This window comes from Trichechus manatus, unplaced genomic scaffold (assembly GCF_000243295.1).
Source record: "Trichechus manatus latirostris isolate Lorelei unplaced genomic scaffold, TriManLat1.0 scaffold00048, whole genome shotgun sequence".
NCBI lineage: Eukaryota > Metazoa > Chordata > Mammalia > Sirenia > Trichechidae > Trichechus > Trichechus manatus.
In genome coordinates, this window is record NW_004443984.1 from 5386622 (window position 1) to 5409244 (window position 22623).

Here is a 22623-nt window from a genome sequence, read left to right on the forward strand (position 1 = left end):
CAGAACAAGGGGATACTGTGTGGTTTAAAGTCAGGAAAGGTGTGCGTCAGGGTTGTATCCTTTCACCATACTTATTCAATCTGTATGCTGAGCAAATGATCCAAAAAACTGGACTATATGAAAAAGAATGGGGCATCAGGATTGGAGGAATACTCATTAACAACCTGTGATATGCAGATGACACAACCTTGCTTGCTGAAAGTGTAGACGACTTGAAGCACTTACTGATGAAGATCAGACACCACAGCCTTCAGTATGGATTACGCCTCAACGTAAAGAAAACAAAAATCCTCACAGCTGAACCAGTAAGCAACATCATGATGAATGGAGAAAAGATTCAAGTTGTCAAGGATTTCATTTTACTTGGATCCACAATCAACACCCATGGAAGCAGCAGTCAAGAGATCAAATGACATATTGCGTTGGGCAAATCTGCTGTGAAAGACCTCTTTAAAGTGTTAAAAAGCAAAGTTGTCACTTTAAGGACTAAGGTGTGCCTGACCAAAGCCATGGTGCTTTCAGTTGCCTCATATGCGTGCAAAAGCTGGACAATGAATAAGGAAGATCAAAGAAGAACTGATACTTTGAATTAGGGTGTTGGTGAAGAATATTAAATATACCATGGACTGCCAGAAGAACAAACAAATCTGTCTTGGAAGAACTACAGCCAGAATGCTCCTTAGAAGTGAGGATGGTAAGACTTCGTTTAATGTACTTTGGACATGTTAACAGGAAGGATTGGTCCCTAGAGAAAGACATCATACTTGGTAAAGTAGTGGGTCAGTGAAAAAGAGGAAGATCCTCAATGAGATGGATTGACACAGTGGCTGCAACAATGGGCTCAAGCATAACAACGATCATGAAGATGGTGCAGGACCAGGCAGTGTTTTGTTCTGTTGTACGTAGGGTTGCTATGAGTTGGAACTGACTCAATGGCACCTAACAACAACACCATGAGCTTGCCTTGGCATCTTGGGTGATGTCACTGTAGCGGTGATGTCTCAGGTGGGCAGGGCAACTCTGGATGCTTCACAGGGTCCTTCCAGGCCATGCCAGGAGAGCCATATTGGAAGCTGAGGCAAAAGGAAACACAGGTAGTAATGATCCTGTCTTTAAAATTTTGATATATTTTGCTCATTACAACATTATTTTTATTTTGGTTTTTAAATATTGCATTGTTATTTTGATCACTGAGCTCTTTGGCACCCCCTTAAAATTTGCACTTGAGATGAGTGCCTCACTTTCCAGACCCTAGTCCCAGCTTTGACCCCAGGCAGGGGCTTGGGAATTTGGACCAGAGGGCTGTCAGAGCCAGGAGGCCCATAGAGATGTCCATGGTTTTCAACTTTTTATGTTTTTTTCAGACAAAAAGCTTACAAGAAACTAACATATAAACAGAGAAAGAGCTGCTATGACTGAAGTTGGGGGAGGATGTTTGGGGGCCTGCCTGCTGCCCCTCCCCTGCTTCTCCTGATCAAGGTGGCCTCTGAGACTCTCCATTGATCGCTGAGGATCTAAAGATGACAGTTACAAACAACCAATGTAGACTAGACACCACCCCCCCCCCACCATTTTATAGCCAGGAAACTGAGGCTTAGAGGTAGTAGTGTACTAGTAAGCTAGCTCTCCAAAAAAACAGAAAAGAAAAAAAGCTCTGATCTGTGATTTTTTTCTCTAGAGGAAATAAAACCCTGATTTGTAGCATTTGTCAATTCCTCTGGTGTAAATACTCCCACCATGGCCCATTTCAAGCCACCAAATAATATCGGGGACATCAGAGTTGAGAAGAGATGCACATATCACTTCTTTTTTGTGAGCTGGAGCCAGCTCCAGGGAAAGTGACTTGGCCCAGAGTTAGGGGCAGAGCTGGCACAAGAACTCAGGTCACATGGCCCCCAGCCCTGGGCTCTGTCCACTGCCCTCCATTGCGAGGTGCTCATCAAGGTCACCCTGGACCTTTCCCAGGACTTCTTTATCTACAGTCGATGATCCTAAGGTCCTAACATTCAGTCTTTTGGGACTGTCAGAGATCTGGTCATCGGGATTCTGCTGTCTTCCAGGGTGGGACACCTCTGCCATGCCAATGCCCAGCAACTACCACCATCCTATAAGTCCAGGACAAAGCATTCACAAGGTAGAGCCAGAGTGCCGGGAGAAAGGACAGAGACCTCATGTAAAAAGATTGAAAAGAAGCCTCGTCTACCTTGGCCCTCTCTAAAGATTTTCACAAAAGGCACAAGTGTACCATTTGAAGTAATACATAGGTATAATTTTATTACTAAATACCATATGAGTATACAAAATGCATAAATGTATAACAGCTAAAAAAAATAGTCCAAGAAATGTGAAATACACATTTTTTGAAATGTATCCATGAAAAATATAAAATGTTGCATATATATACAATATATTTATATATATATGTGTATATATATATATATACACATATATATATATATATAACATAAATGAAAATTGTAAATAAATGTATACAACAGTGAATGGGCATGGGGGAATTTTACACAGCAGTCACTATTCCTGTAGATCAGTCCTAGTATTTACATCTTGCATAGAGGAAGTCCATGAGAAAGAGAATGCTTCCATTGTAGTGTCTTTAAAAGTCATTCGCACTGAAAAACAAGACTTTTCAAGTTAACTGGCCAAAGGGTGAGAAATCCTTGGTCTGAAGTTGATGGAAAAATTGAGCGGTCCGTTCGGCAGGTGTAGCACTGCAGGGAGAGAGGATCTAACGCTTTCACCACCTAAATAGGAAGCCTGCGGGAGATCTGCTGCAGGAAATGGTCTCTGAGAGGAAACAGTCTGTTGGGAACATGTTAACCACGACGGCAGAGTCCCTGGTGAGCAGGCACTGGCAGGAAGTTTAGGAGGTGAATTCAAGCATGAGATGGGGGTTCAGATCGGGAGACCGCCAAGGTCTGACATCTGTGGGTTCGTGATTAGAGGGTCTCTTCCCTCAGGGAAGGCATTCAAGTAACAGCACTGAGGCATGTGAAGAGGTTGTGTGTGGCTCGGGGCCGCTTTCCAGAAGCCTCCTTGGCTGGAGTCTACACCAACAGGTCCAAGGGCTCGGGAGCTTGGGCCTTACAACTCCTTAAGGATGATCTGAATCTTCCCATCAAGTTCCCCCATGTCCAGCAGGAAGGCGACGTGGTTGCTGTAATGCTGAATGATGTTGTTGTCCATGTTGACCAGGATTCTAGAAGAGAGGAGGAGACTTGGTTGGAATATGACAGGCCTCTACCTGGCCATCTTGTTTTCAGACCCTCTGAGTGACAATGATGATAGGAATGGTTACTATTTGTTGGGTGCCCCTAATATTTCAGGTACTTCTCAAACATTCTCTCTGATCCTCTTAACAACCCTGCCAGATGGGTATTAACAGCCCCTCTTTACAAGGGGGCACAATGCCTAAGTGGCCAAACCACAGCGCAAACTCAGGCCTTCAATCACCATGCCCACAACTACTTACAGATTGGGTCTCTCCTAATGCACAAAAGTATGGGCATTTCTGAGCAACTAATATGTTGATCTGGGGGAGATGCCATGCTACCTGGTCACCAGGCCACATAGAAGAGGACTTGGACACAGAGTGGAAGTTCAAGTCCGGGGGGTGTGGTGGGTGGAACAGTGCAGTTTAGGTTAAGCAGGAGGCTGCAATGTGTCATTCAGGTGTGCCTGCCTGAGCCAGAGGCAGGTGCCACACAAGCCCCATGTCAGTTCCATTCCATGAAGCCAAAACCTCAGGGGGATGATACAATACACTGCAGGGGCTTGGCCCTTCCTCTCTCCACTCTCTTCAGGCTAGGACCTGGGGCCAATCAGAAAGAGACAGGACCTCCAAGGCTGTGGCTCTCTGCAGAGGGTCAAAACCATAGTTTATCCCAAAGGGCACACCTCTAGGTGCTACCTGACCTGATCACATCAGCTTTGCCTTTGTCTCTTCTGCTAAGTCATCTGGGCATGTAATGGCATGAATATCACCATCCATACATCTGTCATCCATTCATCTACCTGTCCTTCTTCTACTTATTCACCCCACTAGCATTTGCTAAGGCCTTTCCGTGTGCAGGGCCCTGTTCCAGATACAAGGGCCATATAGAGAGAGATGAATTAGGCCTAGACTACTCAGAATCTAGTAGGAATGGGAAAATGAATTTTTATAACCATATTACCCTAATTCATAGATGGGAAAGCTGAGGTTCAAAGAGGCAAGGTCACTTGCACAAGATCACCCGGTTAACAGATGGCAGAGCCAAGATTTGAAAGGAACAAAAAACCCCTATAAATACAAGTTAGGAAATGGCATGTACAAGGAAGCCAGGCTGGGAGAGAGCAGCTGAGGGGGATATGATTTTCAGTGGGGCAGGAAGGGGATGAGAATCCCAACAACTGCTTCCTGGCAGATAGGTGCCTCCTTTTACGAGGACCCCACAGGAAAGGGGAGGGGAGGGTTTGTGGCCTCGCCCCCCCCAACTCTTGTCTCCCAGATGGGACAGCGGGAGAGATCGGTGAGCCCAAAGCCTATGTAGTCATCTCTGCCAGCATCAGCCAAGCAGTGCCTCTTTCAGGAAGAAGTTCGGAGCTCGGGGCCCCCAGAGGCCTGTGTGCTGCCTGCCAACGTTTAATTACAGGATCCCGTTTCCTCAGGTCCTGTTTGGAGTTCCTTCATTTCACAGAGGCATTTTTGTCTGGGGACTGGAGGCAGGGTGCAGAGCAGAAGAGACCAGGGCTGGGGCTGAGGGGTGGGTGCTTTGTGAATGTCAGGTTTTTTTTTTTTGGTCTGTTTCAGATAGTGACATTTATTGGTGCTTCTAGGTGCCAGGCACTATGTGCCTTACTTAAGCCAACTGGAAGGCTGACTCCTTCGCCTCCCCCAGCACAGCCTCCCAAGGCCAGAGCTCACACCTATGCAGAAGGGATCCCAGACAGGCCCTCGGACCCTCTCACGTTCAGAGGTCAATGCCAACTGAGCCCTGGAGGCCAGGGCTTGTCAGGAACTGCTGTCACAGAGCACGGGCCTCTCATCACTTTCCAACTCCTCTCCGTCTCTGTCCTGGTTTGCATTAAACCCCTGGCCAGCTGCCAGCAAAAACAATGTATTTGCTAATCTTTCAAGCACTCAGTGGTGCTTGTAAAGCTGATTTTATCTACTTTTGTCCAGAGGACTCTTGAGAGGGTTTTATGAAAATAAACTAGGCCACTGATCAGAATTTCCTGTTCTTCAGATGAGGAGTCCGACTCCCAGGGAGGCCCCTCCTCTCCCAACAGGATTTTTGGGAAATATTCTCATTCAGGCTTTCAAACAATTCTAGTGCTGAGGTTTCATGGCTGAGGGGTTGGGGGAGGAGTGAGGGGGCGCATCCAAAGGGCCACTGAGTGATAGCTCTGTCCTGGGCTATGGGACCAGGCAAATAAACTGGCCGGCCTGGCCACAGCCTTTACTTGCACATTGCTTAGTACTTAGAGAACAAGCAGGAGGCCTGATAAAATAGTGGGTGTCTGCACAGGCTTCAGACAGGCTTGGATTCTTTCTGCCAGTTACTAACTCTGTGACCCTGTAACTACTCAGAACCTCAGTTTCTTCATCTGTGAAAACAGAGATAGTCATACCAAGCTCAAAGGGTCAATGAGATGATACCTGGGAGTTACTGAGCCCAGCGCCTGGCATGTAGGAAGTGCTCCGTAAGTGGAAGTTACTATAATTATGATTTAAATAGCTGGCTGGGGCTTAAGGGACAGACTTGCAACTCAGCCAGTGGGGCTAGGGTAGGGGGCATCCTTCCATGCATCCACCCCTCCCTCTCCCCACACACACATACAAGGCAGTTCCTGGCCCTTCAGCCCAGTCTGTGGTGGGATTCGTAGCGAATGCCTGACACAGGTGGGGCAGGGCCAAGGGGCGTGAGCGCTGGTACCAAAAGGGAAGTGGGGCTGGGCTTGTCTGGGCAGAGCAGAGCGTGCCCTCAGCCACGAAGTGGGTTCAGCTCCAGAGATCCTGTGAGCCCCAGTTTGAAACCAAAACTTGGAAGAAAAAAAAAAAACCTGGACACACACATAACCAAAACCAAAAAGCAGCCCTTCCCAGGGGCTACAGGGACAGACACCTCCCCTCTAACCTGTGGAAAGCTGAGTAGGGACCAAAGATGGGGGTAGAAGGGAGAAAGGGAGGGAGGAGAGGAGGGAGGGAGGCAGGCCTGGCCTGTAGGAAGGAGGCCCAGCCCCTGGGCCTGACTAGATGGGGCCTCAGGTGAGCATAGAACCTGCCTACTAAGCAAAGTCTTCTAAAAAGGAAAACCCACAGAAAATGGCCACAGGGCAAATTCCTGATAGCCCTCCTGGGGCTACCAGCAAGTGTAGCTGGAGTTAGACTGTCCAGAGCACGGGCCCGGCTGGCAGGGGGCTCAGGTCTGAGCTGTGGGCCTCAGGGCCAGGAGTATTTCCTGGGCCTGGGGCTGGGAATGGCAGTGACAACTCCTCACTGCCTGGAGCCCCATGCTGGGTAGTAGAGTGACCTGGACTGGAAGGGCCTTAGGACCCAGCTCACGGGCTCTGACCAGGGGACTGAAGCCTACAAAGGAAGTCACTATGCGGCCTTCCCTCCCCTAGCCAAGGGATCTGTCGGGCACAGTGCTGTGGCCCTTAGCACTAACCCCCAAGAGGGTCACTATGTAGCCCTAAGCGCTAATCCCAGGAGCCCCTGGCAGCGGCCAGGCACTGCCCGGCCCCCTGGAGGATGTAGCTTTACTCCCTCCTTCCTAGTCTAGACCTGAAGGTGGAGGAGGCCATGGAGCATCCCTGATGGCCTCCCAGCAGGTAGATGTCAGAATGAGGGAGGCCCCATCACAACACCCGTTCCAGACTCACTGCAGCCAGTAAGTAGCATGAGCTTCCCGCACCCTCCAACTCAACCAGTAGGACTGCTGAGCCCTCCTGCCTCTGTGCCTTTGCTCCAATGCTTCTGCCTCCTGAACATCATTTACTTCTTCTGAGCCTCTGTTTCCCTATCTGTAAACTGTGGCTAGTGATATCTGCTTCGTAGCGTGGGTGAGGGTTAAATGAGATGTGCTTAGTACAATATCTGGCACACACTAGGTCTCAAGTGAATGGTAGTCACCATAACTAGTATCATTATAATCAAATGACTTGCCCAAGGTTATCCAGTAACCTTGGGACTTGAAGTTGAGTCTTCTGATTTTGGCCTTGTACTTCCCCCTCCACCCTAGGAGTTCCTGTATGAAGGCCCTTCCACCTGTCTTTCATGCTCATCCTTGCCAACAGTGATCAATGTCTGGTCTCTGTAGGTGGAGGGATGACCAGTGGCCTCAGCCTGACGGAGGGCTGTCCACCCCAACTCCTCATCCCCTGGGCCTCTCCACCAAGGCCAAGTACAAACATTCGCCAGCACTGAGCATCAGGCCTCTGCTGGACAGAAAGAACCTGCTGGGAACTCCCTGAGCCATCACTTCTGAGAGAAAGGGGTAGGGTGGGGCTGTGGGGCAGGAGAGCTGTACTGGGCTGGCACTTACCCTCGCTTGCATTTCTTGTAGACTTTGTAAATGTTCTCTTCAGGGAACCCGTACTTCTCAGAGATCTGGAAGAGACCGGTACAGGATTCACTGCCTGCTGCCAAAACTTTCTTTTTTTTTAATTTTTTCTTTTTCAAAAGTGTATTTTTTTATATCATGATTTTTTATTTCCTGATTATAAAAGTAATATATATCCCTATTGTGGAAAAACACAAAGAAGAAAATTACAGTAATCTATAATCCTGTTTCTCAGAGATAAACACTAATAACATCTGGGTGTACTGCTTACCATCTTTTGGTCACGCATAAAGATATTTTTATATTCCAGATGGTTTTTACGTAACTTTTTTACTTGACATTGTATCGTAAGGTGTTCCACATCACAACAGACTCTTGCCGAACAGCATTTTTAGTGGCTGTAAAATACCCTGAAGAGCATCTAACCCACTTCACTTAACCCCTTCCCCATAGTCAGACGTATGGATTGTTCCAGTGCTGAGGGCACCATCCCCCAGCTGGGCAACCTTGGCCAGTGACTTATGGAGACAGTAACAGTGTCCACCTCACTGGTTTCTGGAAGAATCAAATGGATTGACCCAAATGAAACACTTAGGACAGTTCCTGGCATATACTAAGACCTCAACAAGTGGCCACTGTTATTATGTTAGAAGTGGAGCAATGGGGATGTTCCTTGCCCTGTTACCCATATGTTTCCCCTTCTAGGCAGGCATTATTATCCCCATTTTATGGGTGAGGAGGCTACGCTCAAAGAGGATAAGCCACACGCTCAAGGTCCAGACTAGAACCCAGATACCTGACTCCATCACATCCCCAGATGTTAGCGTTTAGTCTACAGATGAGGAAACATTGGCTCAGAAGGTTGCTGAGTGATCTGCCCGAGCTCACATGGCCAGAGGCAGCCCAGTTCTCCCAGAGCTCCCAGAGTTTCTGCTGTGGCAGACAGGTCTGTACTGGTCCTAGCTCCACCAACTGGAGTTGTGGGAACTTGAACAAGTCACCTTGCTTCTCTGAGCCTCGGTTTCCTCATTTGTAAACCGGATGCATTAACAGGGTGTACATACAGGTTGGTTCTGCACATGAATTGAGACAACTTTGTAAAGTGCTCAGCCCAATTCCTGACCTATAGCATGAGCTCAGTAAAGTTCTGGTGTTTAGGATTGCTGGCTGCCTTGCAGCTGCAACGAACCTCAAGCCAAGGGTTTCAGGTTAAGTTAGTTCTCTTTGGGCATTTCAAGAAGAGGACCAGGTCCAGCTTGTTACTCCCTCTGCCTTGACAGACTCCTCTAGGCGTGAAAAGTCCCTAGACTTTATTTTAATGGTGTTGTGGCTGGAAGCTACCAGGAAGAAGATCTCAACTCAGTCTAAGGAAGAATTTAGGAACTTTCTAACTATTGGTTGTACAAAGACAGCACAGGCTGCTCTAGGAGGTAGTGAGCTCTCCATTCTGGAGGCATGAAGTCAAGGGTAGGTACCCACTTGGAAGAGCTGCTGGCGAGAGAGCTCAGGCACCAGATGGGGAGCTGACCCTTTAAGGTACTGTCCAACCTAAAGATTCTGAGTCTGTATTCAAGTGACATTAATGGCCTTTTGTGAGCCCAACTTCCTGAGGGTGGTGCCAAGCAGGGCTGATGATACGTAAAGAGAACAGGATAACGCAGAGTGGAGAGAGCATGGGCTGGAATCCCAGCTCTGTCACTTCTAGCTGAGTAACCTTGGCAAGTCACCTGACCACTTGGAGGCTCAGTTTCCTCATGGGAAATGTGGCAATAGTAACAGTACCCACCTCTCAGGGTTGTTAAGAGAACATGAGGAGTTAGCAAATGCAACATGCTCGAGAAAATGCCTGGCACAAAGTGGGTCTTCAATAAAGGGCAGCTAATGTTGTTATTTGATTCGTTTTTCCCTTCCCCAGCCTGAGATCTTGAAACCCTATGGCTTTCCGGAGTGGTTGGACCTTTAAACACAGCTGGCCCTGGTAGGGGCTGTGTTTGCTCAGTTTTTAGCTGAGCCAAAAAGCTGGCTGTGGCTTTGGTTCAGGGCTGGGCTGTTTCACCCGCTCTCTGGCGGTTTGGGGGGCTGGGGAAGGCCTCCTTGGGCCTCATTGCCCAGACACTGACTTCAGCCACCCCTGTCAGTGCTCCAGCCAATCACAAGCAGGAGGCAGTGAGGCCCCCTGGAAAGAAAAAAAGAGTGTGTCTGGGCCTGGCCTTTTTGGGTTTCATTCCCATTAAAACAAACAGGTTTGCAAAGCCAACAAAAAGCCCTAGCCTGTCAGACAGCAGCCATCAGATTAAGGAGATTTATGGTGTGTGTGACTCCCAGGGCTGGGAGATAACATCACAGAGGTGCACCCCCACCAGCCAGCTCCCCACATCTCCCCAAACGGGGTGGGACAGGTTGACCACCAGAAAGCCAAGATTCCAGGATATTTCTTTCCAAGGATATTTCTTATGGGAAATCAGAGCAGTGTGGTGAAGAGGAGGTGGGGAGGAATCCCAGCGGGGGTCTGGCCAGGGCAGGGCAGGGGTCCAGAAGGCCTCTTACCGCATTCCTCAGCCCCTTCAGGTCTGGCGTCTTCAACATGAGGGCATCAAACACCTCCTCAGTCTCCCTCCGCACGTACAACAGAACTGAAGAGCAAAGGGGGAGTTTTTAGTGGTTGAGGAGGATAAATAAGCATGGGACCATCTCAGGGAATGGGGAAGCTTAAGGTTATTTTAACAGAAGATTGTTTTCTGCAAAGAGGGCAAATTCATGCTGAGGGTCTGTGCCCAGCTGGGAAACATGCCACCTGGCTCTGCAGGTCCCTACGTGCCTTTTTAGACTGTGTGCTAACTCTGCCGTTTGAATCCCCACCATCTATGTGACCTTGAAAAAGTTCTTTCAACATCATGAGCCTCAGTTTATGCATCTACAAAATGGCTCTGCCCCCATTTTCACGGAGTTGTTGTGAGAATTAATGACATAATATTTGGAAAGCACCAAGTGCAGAACAACACTCAGTTCATGGTTGCTGTAAGCTTTTGATCTTAGCTGCTGGCTTGGTTTTGTCTAATGGCCAGCTGCAGCCCCGGGAGGTCTGACCCAGGAGGTCAGCTAAAGTCACAGATCAGAGCGTCAAAGCTAGAAAGCCAGACGTCTATATCCCACCCACTCCCACCCCCATTAGAGAAAAGTATGGCGGACTTGCCCAACATCACGAGCCTGTTGCCGTTGCCAGCTGCCCCAGGACGCCCACGTCCAAATGAGGTCCAAGAAGGCAGAAGCCCTCCGGCTTTGTGGTGTCTCTCCAAGCACCCTGGTGCTCTCTTTACTCCCACTCCCAAGACTTGGCCCACATCCAGCACTGAGGGGTGAAGTAACCCCTCCTGCCTGGGCCAGGCCCTGCCCTGTCTGCCTGGCCAGGATCAATGTTTCGGGTGTTGTGAATGGCCTTATGGGGTGGTGGGAGCTGGCTGGGCTCAGGGAACAAATGGAAGGAGTGAGTTACCTCTCTGAAGATCATCTTCCTTGGGCTGCTTGGAAGGCAGAGGCTCAAAGTCCTCAGAGAAGGGGGAGCAGGTACGCTTCAGAGGCAGCCTGTTGGGACAGCATGGAAAGGCTTGTGAGGAACCCAGGGGGGTCCTGGAGACCAGAGGACCCAGATGGGCCTTCAGAGGCCCGAGAGGTAAAGAAGACCCCATGAGTGTACAAAGCAGTAGAATAGTAGTTAAGGTAACAGGTTCTGGAGTTGGACTGCCTGGGTTCAAATCCCAGCCCTCCACTTACTAACTGTGTGGCCTGGGATGAGTTTCTTAGCCTCTCAGTGTCCCTATCTATAAAATGGGGATGATAATAGAGTAATAATGACAGTACTTCATAAAGCCGTGGTGAGGCTAAAGGAAATAACGCACATTGCTCTTGGAACAGTGTGGGCCACACTGTAGGGCCTTAATAAATGTGAACTATTGTTATGATTATCAACATTATTCTGTTTTGGAAGAACCAGGCAGATGTGAGGCAATGGGAGGAGGAAGTACAGTGGGTTTTGGAGTAAGATTTAGGTTTCAGTCCTGCCTTTGTTACTTAATAGCTGTGTTGCCTTGGGCAAGTCACTTCACTTCCCCAAGCCTCAGTTTCTTCATCCATAAAATGGAACAATAACCCTTGCTTGCCTAACTCCCTGGGGCTGTTGTGAGGTGATAAGTGACATAATTTAGTGAGAAGGCACTTTATGAGAGGTACAGCTTGTTTATAGGGAAGAAACTGATAATAACAACAAATGATCTTCATAAAGTGCTTTCTCATTTACAAGGATCCCACACACTCACCCAACCTCTCATCTCCCCCTCATCCTCATGAGGTTGTTTTTCTCATTTGACAGATGTGTAGGCTGAGGCTCAGAGAGGTGAAGGGTTGGCCCACGGGCACAAAGGCTGTGGCTGACAAAGGGAAAGAAGTGGAAGGCCTTCCTGGGCCAAAGGGCCCAGGGACACTGGCCCCTCCTACTGCCTCCTGGTCTGGTAGATGTGTGTTGGGGGGTAGGGGGTTTTGATCCCCCTAAGTCCTCCAGCACAGCCTCCTCTCCTCACCCTTTGAATATGCACCACCATCTCAGAGGCTTTTTCTCCCCCCTTTTACAAGCAGGTTGTCTCACCAGAGATTCGCCAGCTTTTCACATAAAACAAACCCATAAAAACCCAGGCAGTTTCACTGAGAAAGGAGCATGGGCCTAGCTGGGGGGCTGGGTGCAGAGTCTCGGCTTCTTCCCCTGGCCCCAGTCCCTGGCTTGAGGGGTAGAGGGAGGGACAAGCAGGCTGGGGTAGGAGCAAAGAGGGGACTGGAGGCAGGGAGGTGGACCTTGGCTGCTTCTCTTCGTATCTGCTGGAGCTGCTGGGCCCTGCCGAGGGGACTCTCTGCAAAGAAAATAAAAGACGTTTGTTTTCCATCACATCCAGGAAGATGAGAGAAGTGCGCAGCTGCTGAAGGCTTCTGGAGAGGGGCGTTCTTGGGGAAGGGCTAGAGGAGGTGGAACATGTGGTTTCAATGCCTTTGGAGCCCACTCTGCTCAGACAAGTCCCTTCAAGTCAGCTGAGATCTTGAGTCTAAAGCAACTGTCCAGTCCAAGTTGGATGAACACAGAGGAGATGCTAAAGAAATGCTGGCTGTACTGCTTCTGGGGCAGTGAAGAGAGGATGGTGAACGTAGGAAGTGCTTTATATTTGTGCCAAGGGCTACATGAGAATTGGCTGCTCTTTCTAGAAAAGTATAGAAAATCTAGGAAAAAATACTTCTGGTATTTGCTCCATAATGTACCTTATCGTTCTGAGTCAATATACTAATTACATCTTGTACACAAAGGACCATTTCTGCAAACATCCCCACCTAAATGACAGCAAGTTATAACCTCTAATGGAAGGAAATGGCCAAATTGTTTAATATGGAAACAAACTAGTAGACAGTTCTGGAATCTTGAATTGGCCATTGACTTGTTGTGTGACCTTGTCTGGAAAATGGGAATAACACCAGTCTGTACCCCAGAGTTTGGTGTGAGGGAGAAATGAGATAATGCAGCAAAGGGCTCGGCCCAGTGCATTGCTGGCAAGTCGAACGTGCTCAGTAACTGGCTCCCGGGTTGAGAGGTGGGCAGCTAGTGGTAGCATGGTTTCTGAAGCCAGACTGCCTGGACCCAAATTCTGGCTATGCTGCTTATTAACTGTGTAATGTTGCAAGGTTTCTTAACCTCTCTGTGCCTCAGTTTCCACCTCACTAAACTAAGGGGAGGAGCCCTGGTAGCACAGTGGTTAAGCATTAAGATGCTCACCGAAAGGTCAGTGGTTCAAACCCACCAGCGACACCACAGGAGAAAGATGTGGCAGCCTGCTTCCGTAAAGATTACAGCCTTGGAAACCCTCCCTGGGGAACAGTTCTACTCTGTCGTATAGGGTCGCTATGAGTCGACGGCAACAGATTAATCCAACAGATTAATCCAAGGAGAATAATATTATCTACTTTACAGGGTTGTAAACAACTTGCCGTAGAGTAGATTCCAACTCATGGCAACCCCAGGCATGTCAGAGTAAAACTGTGCTCCATAAGGTTTTCAGTGGCTGATTTTTCTGAAATAGATCACCAGGCCTTTCTTCCAAGGTGCCTCTGAGTAGACTTAAACTTCCAACCTTTGGGTTAGCAGCTGAGCACGTTGCCCATTTGCACCATCCAGGGACTCCTACAGGGTGGTAGTGAGGATTAAAGGAACTCGTGCATGGGAAGCACTAGAATAGTGCCTGGCATGTAGTGAGCTCAGACGTATTTGCTCCGTAATCATAATAGCGTTAGCTATTGCAGTTATTATCCACCCAGCTTTGAGGGGCCAGGTCTAATTTGGGGTGGAAATGTCAGAAGTCTCCTCCATGTGTGCCCCATGGAGGAACATTTCAATGGTTATAAAGCCCATTTTTTCACTTTTTTCCCTTCAATAGAATAGGTCACTGAAGTTATATGACCATGTATACAGGATTCCATAAAGACATGTCACGGCCCTCACCCCTCCTGGGCGCTGCAGGCTGGAGAAGTGCACGTTGGGGATAAACAGAACCGGTGGGGTCTCCAGGTCTGTCTCAGGTCTCAGGTAGGTGGTCTCATTGCCCCGGAAGCCAGACAGTAGGCAGCCTTTGATGCCTGCTGGGAAGAAGAAGCCATTGTGCCCTAAAGTCCTTCCATTCATTCTCCCAGACCCGCTGGTGTCCCCCTCCACTTCACCTCAGCCTGGCCCAGCACACCCCAGGCCCTCCCGGTTCCCCACTGACCACTGTTGCTGGAGTCGGGGCACTTGGCTTTCCTCCGGAACTGCTTCCGCTCATCATCCCGCATTTTCCTCTCGGCTCCCTGCGAAGGGAAACAGGGTTACCAAGGCCTCCGGGAAGGGCTGGCTGCTTTCCCAACTGCTGCTTTGCATCTTAAATATGGGCCAGGCTTCTGGTGCTGCTTTCTTTCCAGAGCAAGACTAGGAAATGGGAAGGTACCAGCGCTTGGCCTGGCCTGGCCCTGCCTGACTGAGGTCAGTACAGGCCCTGAGAGAGACAGAAACAGAGACAGACAAAGAGAAATGGAGAGTCAGAGAGAGAGACAAGAAGAAAAAAGAGGGAAAGTGAGAGACAGAAAGACAGAAAAAGAAAGAGATACACAGAGAGATTTATAGAGACCAAGAATGAGACAGAGACAAGGGGAGAGACAGAAATGCAGAGATACAGAGAAAGATACACATAGAGAGACAGATAGACAAATGTCAACCCTATGGAGAGAGATAGACATTCAGAGAGCGAGAAACAGAACAAGAGCAGCTGGGAGGACACCGGGACCAGCCTGGCTCTTCTCCCTCCCCAGGGGCCCACAGAAGGTCTGCCCGCCCGGCTGCCCGGCCGCCCACCCCCCAACCTGCCGGCCATGTAGCCACCTTGTCACAGAAGATCTTGATCTGGCAGACGGCGCGGTGTACTAGGCGCTCAGTGCCCGAGCCACAGTCGTAGGTGTCAATCTGTAGGTTCAGGGGGACACCCTTTACCCCCTTCTGCGAGGAGAAGTCTGTGCTCAAGCAGTTGACGCCGATGAATACCTGGGGACAGAGGGAAGCAGGTAAACGGCCTGCCCAGGTCACCAGCCCTGCTATCGCACAAGAACTCTGACCTGATAGCCCTTCCCCCCACCAGAGCACCTATTTATTGAGCCTACTGTGCACCTAGTTTGTGCTGTTAATCCTCACAAAGCCCCTGGAAGGCCAACATCGCTGCCTCTCCTCTTTTACAGATGGGGAAACTAGTGCTCAGAGAGGTGGGGCAACTTTCCCAAGGCAGCACAGGGCATGTGTGGTAGAGCCAGAATTTGAGGCCAGACCAAAAGCCCAGGTTCTTAACCACTGAGTGACACACCTCCCACTAGACTGCCAGGGACAGCCCAATCATCGTGGTCCTGGGAGGGATGTTAAGGGACCCTCAGCAGCTTAAAATCCAGGGCGTCATTTTTCCTTGACTCAAAACGGCGAGGTAGAGAAGGGCTAAATCCCCCTCCCCCCAGCGTAGGACTAAGACCATGTTTCTGCCTGCAGGGGACACAGAGAATGAGACAAGCCACTCTCTACCCCCAGCCACAGCTCCAGCCATCACTGGGCCCTTTAGCAAGAGGGTTCACTTCTGTCAACTTCTTTGGTCCCACCCCAGCACAGTAAAGGAGACATCCTGGTCACCCCCATTTTACAGATGAGGAGATAGAGGCTCTGAGCAGCGAGGTGACTTGCTGACGTTTTCACGTGGATTGAGGCAGGGGTGCAGAGCAGGACCTGGCTGTGGGGCCACCCAGACCTGGGGTGGAAAGTTGGGCTTTGCTACTCAAGCCATGTAACTTTGGACAAATCCTTTAACCTTGCTGAGCCTCAGTTTCCTCATCTGCAAAATGGGGATAATTAAACCCTCCCTGTGGGCTGTGAGGAGTGTGCCGAGCACCTAGTGTGCTTGGCATGTAATGACTGCTCCATATGTTGTGACAGTTGCTGTGAGTGGGACAGCTGGAAGTGTCAACCCGAAGCTAAGCCAAATGACGTAGCCTGGGGTCAGTCTCAGAGACTCAATCTGGCAAGGTTACCTGGTGACTGTCTACCTGCTGACCCCCTCCATGGGGCTCCAGGGCCAGATCCTCACCCCAGGTTGGGCCCTGTTCTTTGGGACATATCCCTTGGGACATTTGCCTTGGAAATGACCCGTTGCTGAACAGCTGGGGTGCAGTGTGGTGCCTGAGCAGACCCCTTCCTTCCCCTGCTGTGGGGGCCAGTACCCCAGGCACATGCCAGACATACCTCCCCCTCAGCCAGCACAGCCCCATCATAGTCCCCACCTGAGAAAGGCCCAAGCCTGGGGGCTTAAGAGGCTGTGAGAAAATCCCAACCGAAACCCACCGCTCCTTTCCCATGAAACTCTCCCCCTGCTCCCCCTAAACTGGAGGCCCCAGCCCCTCCCCCATCCCCTGGCGTTTGTTTGAATAATAATAATCCCTAGCCTTTGTGCCTCCCTTTGTGTGTTCAGCACTCCTTCACCTCCATTGTCACCAGGCAGCCAGGACCGCCCCATGAGACGGGCAGGGAGGCAAGGCTTAGCCCCCCAGCCTGTCCAGGCAGAACTGCCTTTGAGATGAGCTGGACCCCACCCTCATCTGATGAGGTGAGCCTGGCCAGGGAGGGGAAGGGACAGGCCCACCGTCACCCAGCCCCCGACTCCCAGCTGAGTGCCCTTTCACAGTGCCTGAGATAAACATCTCCATCTGGCCAAACAGAAAACCAGGACACAGAGATGCTCATAAGCTCATGGCAAGTTCATGGCTGGGCTCAAGTAGTAAGGCTGGGAAGAGTCTTAATCGCTTAATCACTGGTGTAAAAAAATCACTAGAGGCTCCCATTTATCAGGCCTCTCTGATGGGCCCGGCACTAGGCCCGTCTCAGACATTCATGATCTTGCGGAATCTTTACCACAGCCCCAGGAGGCAGATGATTGTTTCATCTACCAAACTCCAAAGTCTTTCTCCTGCAACACTCCGCACTGACCTGCAAGTAAGAAACCTGGGCACCATCCGCAGCCTGGCCTCTACCGTACTACGTGACCTTGCACAAGGCTGTTTCCCCATTTGGTAGATGGGAGGATGGGATTAATAATAACTGCCACCACTTATGTACCAGGCCTGTTTTCTACCTTTTACCACTCTTTCCTGATCCTCACTACAACCTATCAGTTGATGCTATGATTACACCCTTGTTTTACAGCCGAGAAAACTGAGGCTCAGGGGACTGAGTCACTGGTCCAAAGGACACACAGCTGGTAAGTGGAAGCACTGGGATGTGAGTCCAGCCTGTCTGACTCCAGAGCCTGAGCTCCTACACCACTCTGTCTTGCCTTCTCCACTGGCGCCCTCATTGGAGCAACTAACTGCCATAGTCTTGAGTACAGGCAAATGCCTCTCTCAGGATGAGGGCTTCCTGGTGGCCCAGCCGCTTCCCAGACGTCCCTCCTGCACTGACCTTGGCCTCCTCATTGACGTTCCACATGAAGGACAGCGCATTATAGGCCACCTCCTCGATGTGCTGCACGGTGTTGAAGTTTTCTTTGCAGTCAGCTGAAACCACATAAGACCAGAGGAGAGTCAGGAGGTAAAGACATTGAGGAGGAAGCTCTTAGGAGCGAGGCTTCACTCCTGGCAGGGGCACACCTCCTCTCCCCAAGAACCACACTGCAGTCCATGGAAGAAGCTGGATTGTTGTGCATTGGGTTACAGATGGGAAAACTGAGGCCCAGCCTGGGAAGCAGATTTGCCTAAAGCCCCTGAGGAAATCTCTAGCTTTGCTGACTAGGCCAGGGCCCTCCCCATTTTTGAGTTGGAGTTACACTTTTCATTGGGATTGTGAGTTAGGAGATCTACCGGGTAAAGCAGTGTTAGTAGTAATAGTAATAATAGCAGTAAAAGTGGTAAGTAATAGCAGTAGTAAAAGTAGTAGTATCGGTAATAATAACAGTAGCAGCTACCATGGGACACAGACAGTATGGCAAGCCTTCAGTTCATCCTCACAACTACGCTACGAATATTCAGTTTACACAAGAAGAAAATGAGGCCCAAGGTCATACAACTAGTAAGAATCAAAGCAAGGACTGGAGCCCAGATCTGTCTGGCTCCTGAGCCCATGCCCTAACCACTCTGTTATCAGCGCTCCCAGATAAGTCATTCACTAGTCCCCTCTTTGTATTGTGTTCCATAGTACACATGGCCCTGAGGCAGAAATCATCTTGTGAGACAGGCAGGGCAGCTGGCCTCCATTTGACAGTTAAACTAAGGCTCAGGGAGGAGAAGTGACACAGGTCACACAGCCAGGAAGAGAGTGATGGAGCCAGGACCTGGACACCCAAGGATGGCTGTGGTTCCTATCCCTTGTGGGGGCCCAGGACAGGAACAGAGTAGCACACACAGAGGACTTTCACCCTGCCCACTGCCTGCTGACAGACCCTGAGGGTCCCAGCTCCCAAAGCAGAACTGCCTCCCACTGGGCCTGAAGGCCTTCAAATCACTGCTGCCTGCACTGTTATCTTATGCATTTGTGTCTCAACTGGCCAACCCCCTTGATGGGGACAGGCAGGTCAGTACCCTAGGGGCCTATTTATCTATACTGCTGGGGTCCCCAGGGCCCTGTTTATCCCAAAGCAACACAGAAAAGAGGCCTCTGCTTCCAGTCAACAGATGGAAATCCCTGTGAAGAGCCACAGTGTTTGACCTGGAGACCAGGACCAGGCAGGAGGTCATGGAGGTCAGAGCGGGCTGGGGAAAAAGGGGCACAGCAAGGAGGTCTGATGGTGTGTGTGCTTGTGGTTTTCTACTTGATGTTGTTGGTTGTGGTTGAGTTGATTTCGAGTCATGGTGACCCCATGTGTTGCAGAGTAGAACTGCTTCATAGGGTTTTCGAGGCTGTGACCTTTCAGAAGCAGATCACCAGGCCTTTCTTCCGAGGTGCCTCTGGGTAGGTTTGAACCACCAACCTTTCGGCTAATTGTCAAGAGCTTTGCTGTTTGCGACACCCAGGGAACCACAGGTTTCATACTAACACTCCCTTATCCTGAATGAGGGGTCCTACATTCCTGTAGAGTCGGTAACAGCACACAACCAGTCCTGGTTTTGAATTCTGTTCTGCCACTAGCCATGTGATTACGGAGAAGTTGTAATATCTCTGTGGCTTCAGCTCCTCATCTGAAAGGTCAGAATGATCACAATACCTTCCCCTTCCCCACTGGGTTGCTCTGAGGATAAATGAGCACAGCACCTGGCATAAGGTCAGCCCTCAATAAATGTAAGTGCTCTAATACTAAAACTTATTCACAAACACATGAATTATTAAGTAATTATTACTATTATTTCCACCTCTCTCCACAGTAAATTTAATTTTAATAAATTGCTCAAAATCACATGGCTAAAAAGTAGCAAAGTCAGGATTTAGAATCTGATCCCAGAGTCCATGCAGCTTCTAACCACTGTACTTTGCTGTAACAGACGGATGGAGAGGGAAGGCCTACAATGAGTCAAGAAGTGCCCGTGGGAATCATTTAATCCAAGTACCCCCTGTTATAGGGGAAACCGAGGCCCAGAGAGAAGAAGTGATGTGCCCAGGGTCCCCCGTAGTGGCAGGCCTGGGACTAGTGCCCGGTTCTCACCCTCCCTCCCATCTCCACCCCGACGGTTGTGTGGACTGGGATAGGGGCCCAGGCAGGCTCTCACCCACGTCGATGACCCGCTGCTTGGCTGTAGGCTGCCGGGAATGCCAGTGCTTCCAGAACCGCAGCTGCTCCACTGGGACCTTCTCGTTGTCAAAGACGACCATCACCACACTCTGCAAGGACAGCAGATCACTGTTATCCCCAGGTCAGACCAGTCCCTTCCCAGAGCCTGCATCAGTGGCTCTGTCCCTTTGCCTCAGTTTTCCCCACCCTGTGGCAATGGGCAATTATTCAACAGCACCTACTCCCTGGGGTCCCTGGCTGGCCCTACTAGTGCATGTGTCTTGTCCCATTCCACCCCCTTCCCAAGCTACTCCAAGGCCAACACACCTTGACTTTGCTGGAGGACAAGGCAAGGCCTTTGCCACCTGCTGGGGTCCGAAGGGTGACAGGGTAGAACTGGCTCTTGTTGAGGTAAGCCATGGGTGACTCTCCCGACTTGACGTGGATGGCTTTGGGGGATCCCAGGGTGTACTCAAAGTCACTGCAGGGAACGGGGAGAGGGCAGTGAGGCAGGGCTCCCAGGCAGGAGTATCCCAGAGGGCAGTGGGCAGGAGACTTTGTCATAGACTTGCCCATGACCTTGGTAGATTTAGTTTCCTGGGCCTCAGTTCCATATTTTGGGAATTTTCTTTAATGGCATTGTTGAGCCATGGTCCACTGAACAATGAGGGACCAATGGTGACCAGAGAGACCCCTGAGGGATGACAAAGCCACAGGGGAGACTAAGGGCAACAGAACCCCAGTTTTCTAACAGGATGCTGAGCACTGACCATTTGTAGATTATGCTCTGGGGACAGTGTGGGGCTCTGTCTGCAGCCCCCTGCCCACTGCCCACGTGGTCAAGGGCCCAGAGGGGCTGAGTTACCTCTTAGGGTTGGGGTAGTCCTCTGGACACGGGGGTTCTGGGGATGTTTTCAGGATATCTGGAAAGAGCAGCGTCTGCAGAGAAACACAATTCCAAGAGAATAAATGGCAATGTTCAGCTACTGGGACCTCAGGCTAGGGCTGCCACATACACCTAGTTGGTTGTCCAGTGTACAACCTGGACAACTGTACATGGCAACCCTGCCTCAGCTCTAGGAATGTTTTTCCCATTTTCCCATATATTCCAAAGCCCTGCCCTCCTCACTGTCCTCTCCCCTTCTGCACAGGCACGCACACACACACACACACACACACACATGCAGGGAAGCTGTGTGGGACATGGGGGTGAGCCCTCACCTCCTGAGGATCATCTTTGAAGGTGCTGTCTGGCTGCCAGCGCTGTGTAGGTGGTGCCCCGTGAATGCTCTCAAACAAGGAGTTGAGGGAGCTGTTATCATACACATCACTGGTGGGCAACAGGTAGCTGTCCACAGAGCCAGCTTCCAGCTTGCTGGGGCATGGGGGGAGGGGAGTTGCCTTGCCAGGGGTGGATACAGCCCCTTCCAAGCTCATCAGGTCATTCTTCTTGAGCAGATCCAGGTACTCTGGGGTCCCAGACACATTCTCAGTCAGGAATTTCATGAGGTGCGTGGGGCTTTCAAGGGGGGCGAGGTCCGTCTCATATTCCATGCCGTGGTAGTACCTGGGGAGGAAGAGAAGGGCTAAGTGAGAACATCACCTCTCTGGTGTGGAGGCACAATGCCCTAGGCCAGTTTGTTACGGGTGAGCAGGAGGGTGTCGAAGACGGAACTAGGTACAGGCTTGGGGTTGAGGGGAAAAATGTCTCCTTTACCCATTGCAGTAGTTAGTAGTTTAAAAAACTGAAATTCGAGTTATTTCTTAGCCAAAGTCAAAATGTCCCTGTGTCAAAATGTCCCCACTTCAAAACAACAGTATTAAGTGAACCCGCGGGGAGAGGGGGAGTATGTATCTGTAAGTACAGTTAATATACGTAGAGAAAAAAGTCTGGAAGGATATAACCCCAAACTGTTAAGGGGGACAGAGGAGTAGGATTACAGGAAAGGTTCACTTTTTACTTTATACATTTCTATAGAGTTGGAATATTTGACAACAAACAGGTATTGCTTTTGTCATCAGAAACTCTAATATTATTTTTAAAAATTAATTTTGAGGAAGGTCCCTAGTTCCCAGCAGTGGAGGGCAGTGGCCCTGGGCCTCTGCCTAAGCAGTCTGGATTTTCCTGCAGGCAGAGAGAGCCCAGAAGAGTTCCAAGCAGAAGCCCTAGATGGTCATTTTTGAGAGGTCACCTGACTGACCAGAAGGAGAAAGTGGGGAAAGAGGGGCAGGGTCCTTCCCACGCTCATCAGGTCATGAGCATCGCCTCGGCTGCTTTCTTCAAGGAAAGGAACATCAGTGCCCCGAGGCACTAATGCCAGGCAGAGGCCCATGCAAGCCAGGGGAAGAAGTACAGGAACTCAAGTGACCCACGCCCAGGGTGTTCCTCCCCAGTGGAGGCTGCAGGGAGGAGGGCTTTGGAGCTGGGACAGAAAAGCTGGCCCTAGGGCTTTTCCACCACTAAGGCTTTGAAGTTTGTTTTCAGTAAACTTGGCCCACATGGCCTGCAGGCAACAGGCATCTGGGATGTGTGTGTGTGTGTGAGTGTGTGCATACTTGTGTGTGTGCGTGCGCGCGCAGTCGGCTAGTGAGAGGGAAAAAGGTTCCCGGGGCCTCATTTGAATTAAAGTGCAGGCACGGGACAGAGTACTAACAGAGAGAATTCCCAGGAACAGCTGACCAGAAGCCATGTGGGCAAATGGCTGGGATGGGGATAAAAGATGTTGTGAATGCAAGCAAGCACAACGGGCCAGGACCAGTGAGCATAAGGCCCACAG

The 22623-nt window shown here is 50.2% G+C and overlaps 1 protein-coding gene across 1 annotated transcript in view; it reads right to left on the bottom strand.

The window, feature by feature from the left end:
* Positions 1 to 3102: 3102 nt before the first annotated feature.
* Positions 3103 to 22623, bottom strand: part of GRHL3 (grainyhead like transcription factor 3) — a 22839-nt gene continuing 3318 nt past the window's right edge. The window contains exons 3-15 of the mRNA XM_023732011.1: positions 21068 to 21413; positions 20712 to 20785; positions 20174 to 20327; positions 19845 to 19956; positions 17608 to 17702; positions 15004 to 15162; positions 14357 to 14435; positions 14095 to 14228; positions 12436 to 12463; positions 11059 to 11154; positions 10113 to 10198; positions 7548 to 7612; positions 3103 to 3217 (exon numbers count right to left, since the gene is read on the bottom strand). Of these exons, the coding sequence (XP_023587779.1) occupies positions 3103 to 3217; positions 7548 to 7612; positions 10113 to 10198; positions 11059 to 11154; positions 12436 to 12463; positions 14095 to 14228; positions 14357 to 14435; positions 15004 to 15162; positions 17608 to 17702; positions 19845 to 19956; positions 20174 to 20327; positions 20712 to 20785; positions 21068 to 21413 (1543 nt within the window). The remainder of the gene's footprint in view (positions 3218 to 7547; positions 7613 to 10112; positions 10199 to 11058; positions 11155 to 12435; positions 12464 to 14094; positions 14229 to 14356; positions 14436 to 15003; positions 15163 to 17607; positions 17703 to 19844; positions 19957 to 20173; positions 20328 to 20711; positions 20786 to 21067; positions 21414 to 22623) is intronic.